Source organism: Impatiens glandulifera, chromosome 6 (genome assembly GCF_907164915.1).
Source record: "Impatiens glandulifera chromosome 6, dImpGla2.1, whole genome shotgun sequence".
NCBI lineage: Eukaryota > Viridiplantae > Streptophyta > Magnoliopsida > Ericales > Balsaminaceae > Impatiens > Impatiens glandulifera.
The window spans coordinates 11368859-11376718 of NC_061867.1; the positions used below are offsets into that span (position 1 = coordinate 11368859).

Genomic DNA, 7860 nt, shown 5'->3' on the forward strand with positions numbered 1-7860 from the left:
ATAGTCTTTAGGTGATCTTTTTCCAATCCATCAAACAAAATCCAAACATTAAAGTCTGATTGAAGATCTGCAAAGAACTCCATCGACTGATTTTTTATAAAAACTTCTCCAGCGATCTAAGTTTTGATTTAGGCCTTGGGAAAGCTTTCTAAACATCATTGGAGTGTTCTCCATTTGCTAGTAAGCTTCCAGACCTACTTTAATTCAAGTTAAGATTCAAAAAAAAAAATTCCAAGTTTGATCGGGTTGATCATGTTTATGGCTCAATTCTGTATTTTCTTTGTTAGAAATCAATCCTTAGATGTTTTCTAAGCTTCCTATCGAAAGAGATTTCATCAAATCAATTTAAATTGAAAAACCCAAATTTGATTTGAATATCTGGAAATTTTGAATTTAGTGTTCTTGCTCTTTAAGCTTGAATTTTTTATTCAAGTAGTTGTCTAACATATTTGTAAGCATGTTAAGATGATTTCTAGATCATATTACATCAATCACGATCTTGTTTAATCCAAGTGAAAATTTTGAAACAAAAAGTTTATATTTCAGTTTTGAAAGTTGTTACAGAGCTTGATTGATGTTTTTGTTTTTATTGTGTTCGACTATAAACATCATTTCGAAACTGTTGGAACAAGAATTAAGCCATGAGATGACCTAAATCAAAAGTTCCCAAATTTTTCCCAAAAACCATTTTGAAAAATTAATTGTTACAGAGTTTGATTGATCGTGTTTAGGGTTAAGGATTATGATCCATGCATTCATATGAGTTGTTTACAACTTACAAATCATAGCTTCATTATTTGTATCAAAAGATACAAACCTGCAATTCTTCATACCAGATGAAGAACACTTGGTCCTCGACGACCGAGTTTTGTAGGACTGAGGACCAAGATAAAGAACTGAGAATCCTCGGTCCTGACTAAGACCGAGAACCGAGAAAATTGACCCAGAATTGAGAAAAAATACATTATTAAAATACTAAAATTCAACTCAATAAATTTAATTACTTTTATGCATGTCACATTCCGATCCAACTTTCCCATTTATTTCCAAGCATGCTCCTTTGACAAATGACCAATATTAGGCTTTTTTTTCCAAAAACAAATCTATCTAGCTAAAGGACCACTTATAGCATTAATGTCACCACTAAACACTTCGGTATTAAACACTTCGGTCGAACTATTCGATACATAGTAGGTACTACTTACCCTTGTCGATTGGGATTGAGATGACGAATCCAACCCATGACGTGGAATCATCTCCATTGACAAACACTCCTTAAGCTCTACTAAAACAAAAGACATTGATTCTCTTTGAGTGGCAGAGGATCTAGTACAAGTCATGGCCGCATACAAAGCTTTCCATATCGAGTTCACATTATACTCGCCTCCCATCCTTTCATCCACAATCTCATTTATCTCTCCCTTTTCCAGCATTGGCCTCACCCATTGTGTGATATGCATGGTTTCTTCCCCTTTTTGTTTTATGATGGCATGATTTCCTGTTATCAACTCTAACATAACTATTCCAAAACTGTAAACATCGCTCTTGTCTGTCAAGTTCTGCAATTTATAGTACTCTGGATCAAGATAACCTCGAGTGCCCTTAACAACGGTTGGTACATGAGTTATTTCTTCACTTGGGATAGCCTTCGAGAGCCCAAAATCAGCTATTTTCGCATCCATATTTTCACTTAAGAGAATGCTGGCAGATTTCACATCTCTATGAACTATGGGCGGCTTACAACCATGATGCAAATACTCTAATCCTGTTTTTTGTTTCAACGATAACAATGTATTAATAAATTGGATTTTCCTTTTGATGGCGTATGAGCAAAAAGTTGTGCAAGTTCACCTTGTGCAGCGTCAATTGCGATACGAATTCTCATCTCCCAACTCAATTTCTCGGAGGCCTTGTTGTCTGATGAGTAGTATAACAATATCATAATTAAATATCATAAATGAGAATTGAAAATATAAAAAATACCTGAAAGGAATTCTCTGAGATTTCCATTGGCCATGTACTCATAAATAAGAGCCATATTGTTATTATCGTCGCAGTAACCGACAAAGGAAGCTAGATTCCGGTGATGAACTCTCAGCAAGAGCTCAGCCTGTGAAGAGCTCAGTAGAAAATATAAATAAATAAATGCAGTAACTTTGTTATCAATTTAACCTGCTTCTATAAAAACAAGTGTTATTTGTCCATAGAGTAACTAACTGTTTCTGGTAAGTAATTTATTAAATTTTTTACCTCAGCACGGAATTCATTGGATCCTTGAGACGACGAAGAAGATAACATCTTAACAGCAACTTGTGTGCCATCATCATTTTCCATTCGTCCAAGGTATACGTTACCGAATCCTCCTTTTCCTACCACGGTTTTAAAGTCATTTGTAATCTGTACAATCTCACCATAACTGAACTTCCTCTTTTTTGTTCCTAAAGAATCTTCTTTATACTCGACGCTTTTCCCTGTCGCGCAAAATCATTCATTAGCCAACCGAATCATACAAAATAGTAAATTTGAAAACAGAAAGAGAATATAAGGTACCTGATTTCAATTTTCTATAAGCCAACAAACTAATGATCACAATGATAGCGAAAGCGATTGTAGATGTTACCGATGCAACTATAGCAATCATTGAATTCTTCTTTTTGCACGATCCTCCAGTCTGACAAACATTTTGATCATCCACACTAGCAAGGAGAAAAAAAGGGTAATGACCATAATTAAGATGAATGGACAAATTAATTAGGGAAGATGTATAAAACCCCTCCAAAAGAGAAAACTTACATGAGTTTGAGCCCTCCATTCCTAGATTTCATAAGAACACTAGTAGGAACAGGTCCAGAAAAAATGTTGTTCTTTAAATTCCTGTATAGGTAATCCTTTCATATATTTATTCATGATTGTTTTGATTGGGTTTAATAAAAGTGAACTGTTAATGTTGAATACTGAATTTTAAGTGTCATGAGTTAAGTAAACTATATAATAAAACAAATAAGAATATCTAAATTTTAAGTCTTAGGCTTGTAAATTGCCTCAACTGAAAAATATTTAAGGAATATTTTATAATTATAAAGACATAATTCAATTAATTTCAGATTTATTTTGTTTGAAAGAATATAATAATTTTATTATTCCAAATTTAATCCAAGGTGTCTAGGTGAGAATAAGTAAAGAGTTAAAACATAAGCCTTAAAATAAAGAAAAAGCAACATGCGCTTCTTAACAATCAAAACTTAAGATTACTTGATTACCGAGTTATGTCTTTCATACCTTATCAAATTAAAGCAAAATTTTAAACTTAGTTAGAGTTGAATCTAAATAATTAAGTGATTAAAATAACAGTTATAAACAAAATTAACTCAAATGAAAAATCAATCATTCAAATGAAATGATAAGATGTATTAATAAACAAGACTCACAAAATTCTCAGTGATTGTAGTTCACCGAGGAATTCAGGTATACTTCCAGACAATCTATTACTCGACAAATCCCTGAAAACAAAGAAAGAACATTACCCTCTTTTAGTTTAAAAGAGAAGAAAGACATGGTGAGTAATTGAGCTTGAGTGTAAATTACAATATTTGTATTGACATAAGGTTCGCTATGGAAGTTGATATCACTCCGGTCAAGCTGTTCGACGACAAGTTTCTGCATTTTCAAATAAGATTATGGAAAAAAACATCCTCAATAAAGATCTTCATATGAAAAACAAAAAATTGACTAACAGTGAAATGATCTTAGGTTGAGCTTTTTCAGTATAGCTGCACTTCAGTCCTTCCCAAACGAAATTTTGCGGCCCACACGGATCGCCCATCCAATTTTTTGTCAGTTGGTATGTTGTCATTATCCTAGTAATCGCATCAAAATCTTGTCGTACGTTAGTAATCCTTGAAGCGGTTTGAGAGTATAGACTTCAATCGCGTTGAGAATGGGTGGGAGAGTCGAGTTTCCTGTTCTATAGATAAAAATTCGATGCTCTTTCGCGACTAAGCCTGTTAAACTCGATGCTGTTTCTGCATAACGAAAACGTGGAGAAATGGGTCCAAATAGATGCATTCCATTCCAAGAAACATTGAATACTCTCGATTGATTCCTCAGTTGTTCTAGTTCAGCAAAGTATAAATAAACATAAAACCTAGAACCAACATCCGTCTCATTCCAGTACAATTCCAAAGAATCATTTGGATTCCTAGGCTTCACAAACGACCTGATCACTTCCTGTGGTGCTCTATTGCCATTATCAACAATATCAATATCGAACGGAGTGGCGAATGTTTCCCAAGAAGGAGAAGAACCATAAGGTTTCCAGATGCGATCATAAGTATCATCTTGATATCGACCGCTTCCATTTGTATATCCAATGTCGAATCTATTGAAAAGAACTAACAATCCATTTGTACCCAATTCGAGATTGTAAATGGAACTGGTTAACGGCCTTAGCTCTAAAGAAGAGATGAAAGGAGTGCCTAGACCATTGTTTATAAGACAAACATAAGTTGTATCTGATTGAGAAACACTTATGACCTCTGTTATGACTATTTCAGAAAAACTTGTGAATTTAACAGTAAACCAATAACTGACATCGAGATATAAATCGAATTCTGGGAGTTTGCTTTGATTATCGTAGTTTCCGTATATGAATGAAGCTCTGAGGAGATTTAAACTACCCTTTGGTCTATTAGATCTCAGAGAATAGCAATTCTTTTTTCCATTAGGGAAGGATTTTAAGTCTGAAAGAGGAAGTGACTGATTGAGAATTTTTGGATATTGATATTCAGTGGATATGTTTTTGCTTATGCCGGCGTTTGTTTATGAAGGAATTGTCTGAGGTGTATTTGATGCCTGTATCGGGGTCGTCGTAGCTTAAGTGATCAGGTGAACCACAATCAATACTAATGAATCCTGAGTGAAATAAACCAATATCAGAAACTGAAGAAGAAGATAATCGTTGAGGACTTTTATCAAACAGGTAATGTGCATGCAATACAAAAAGGGTTACCGATTTGGCTCTGTCCAATAACAGAAGCTGTAAGAGCAAGCGAAATTGAGATCATGAGGAGGATTATCATTATCATTTCTGCTTCAATCCGAAATTTGCATCCCAAAACTTCATAATCTTCTTCTTCTACTCTGTAATTCAATATATAAATCATTGTTTGGAGTTAACTTTTAAAAAACCAACATGTTTACTTTTTAAACTCACTTTTCTACTTATTTAAATTATTATTTATATTTTGATATATATATTTATACATTTAAATTATTATTTTATATAATATGATAAATATTTACTTAATCTTAAGGTTACAACAATATTTAACACTTTATTTAACACTTTGAAACACTAAAATTTTATCAATCCTTATAAATTTTAAAGTAATTATTTTAAAATAAATATTTTAATCATAAATTTAAAATAATTAAAATAAGGATTAAAATAAATAATTATTGTATTAATTAATCCTAAATTAAAAATTTTGATAAAAAAATAATTATTTTAGAAATAACATTGTATACATTAAATTTTAAAATAATTAAAATTTGAGATAAGTTAAATAATAATAATTATTATTATTATAAACCAACATATAATTATTATTTTCATCAATTCATTTATTTTAATGTTTCAAAATTAAAATATCAAACTTGAATATACGTCCTTTTGAAAAATAATTGAATAAAATAAAACGTTAAATCTAATTTTCTAAAAATAGTCAACTTTTTTTAATGAATTAGATACTGTTTTTAACAAGTAAAGAGCGTATAATGAATTTTTTTTTTCTCAAGTATCTCCCAACAACTTACTCAAAAGAATTTATATACTTATATAAAATATTTTATTGATTTTTGAATAAAAATCAATTGTCAACTATTTTTTAAACTAAATATTTTTTAAAATATTGATTTCTTTTAATCTAATTATGATTTGATTATTTTAAATTTAAAAAATTATTTAAAATTAAATATAAAAATTAAATATTGTTATAATTAATTTAAAATGTCAAAATACATTTTTGTATAAATTTTTAAATAATATTTTTTTAAAGGATTTTTGATACGTAAACCAATATTAAAATTTTTCGAATCTCGAGTTTTTTCGGGATATGAGATTTCCGGGTGCTATAGTTTTTTTGCGACTCTAATGGGGATTTAAACTGTTTAACTCAAAAAATAAAATTCTAGCTATCAAAGAAAGACATTTTTAACACGTTTTCAATTAATAGACACATCTAAAAGGGCATATCACCCGAAAGATGCATCCTAATAAATGTTTGGATCTATAAAGAGTATACAACCCTAATTACTTTTAGAAGTACACGATAGGATGTCGGTACTTCTTCAAATTAAATGCAAAGATTGTCGATAAGGAACACAACTTGTTACAAATCAAGCGATGTTGTGAGAGTTTGACCTAGAATACCTATGATCAATCTGTCTATTTGGCAATGAGTTATCTGATAGGACGTAGGCATTATGGAGATAAGGAAAAAATCTCGATTGAGTTGATACTTCCCGATTTATGGCGGTGTTAACCTCCCTCCACTATTAGTGAGTGATATATACTCTCTTATGATTTACCGTAGCAATAAAATCATGGTTACACTATTCAGACTTGTTATTTGGCGTGCCCAAATAACAAAACATCATCATTAAACCATACGTGACTACTATATATGTATATGTATATGCATTATAGATAAAATTGACATCTACAAGTACATTATCCTTTTCAAAACAAAGGGTAACATCGTTCACTTATCTTTGTATCTAGTTTTCAAAATCATGTCAATTTTAGACAACACATTGTTAACCCATTGATAAACCGCTACAACAAATGCGGATTAAAGTACAAAATTTTTGGGTTAAACCAAATCATCAAGCTTATAAATATAAAGATTAACAGAAACTTAAAACCCATAAACCTTAAAGAAGATGGTCGGCTTCTCAAACAAACATGTGAACTCTTAGATCTTAGTGGAAAGTTTCATCCCAAGTAGAAAGAACCCTTCATGATTAAGAAAATTATTTATGGAGGAGCAGTTTGCCTATCTAAAGTTGAATGTGAAGAATCCATTGCTCGAGCAATCACGGCGCGCTTAAAAGATATTTTGTATATATCAAGTTACGCGAAAAATTATCTTAAGATTAACCTTGAGAAGAGTTTATTTTAACAAAATCCGATCCAAGTTTTGTAAAACTTCTATCACTAGTCAATAAATTGTTGTATGAACTACGTTAGACTTGATTCTTCTACAAAAGAAAATACCTAGGCAATCTATATTTTTGTAGGTCTAGTCATAAACTTTTCAAAGAAGATATGTAGGCATCCTATATTTTTGTAGATTTGGCTGCAAATAAACCGAAAAATTCTAACTCATTTCTCAATAAATCTTGAGAAAAGAAGAAAACCTTGATCCCTTCTATGAATTGGTAAGAAGGATTTTAGAAAACAAATCTGGGTAAAGTTAAGATCATCACTTGCATCCAAAAGTGATTATCTCAAAATAAACTCGATAATTTCATAATGACTCCAATAAAAGGATATTGATCATAAGTTTTTTTTTCGTTCTACACGATTATTCAAAAGAGTAACTCTAAAAAAAAGGTTTTCGAAAAAATTCAAAATAAATAAAAACAAAAAGCAAGAGACACAAATTGAGAAAGAACACATCATCTCTACCAATACAAGAGAAAATAGAGATTTAAAACTCAATGTTTTGAACAAAAACTACAAAACAAAAATGCCAAAAAAGTAAAATAAATCTCAAACAAAAGAGAAAAATGATTTTGTGTTGGTTGAGATATTGAAATCACCATTTGTTGATTACCTAGACTTTGGTCTTGATTGTT

General features: G+C 30.9%; 1 protein-coding gene across 1 annotated transcript; it reads right to left on the reverse strand.

The window, feature by feature from the left end:
• Positions 1-1103: 1103 nt before the first annotated feature.
• Positions 1104-5084, reverse strand: LOC124943148 (probable LRR receptor-like serine/threonine-protein kinase At4g29180). Its single transcript, XM_047483702.1, is given in 12 exon segments — positions 1104-1765; positions 1852-1917; positions 1984-2110; positions 2251-2450; positions 2551-2696; positions 2794-2874; positions 3429-3500; positions 3586-3657; positions 3735-3882; positions 3885-4815; positions 4817-4911; positions 5009-5084. Coding segments are annotated over 12 exon segments (2676 nt in total).
• Positions 5085-7860: the final 2776 nt, after the last annotated feature.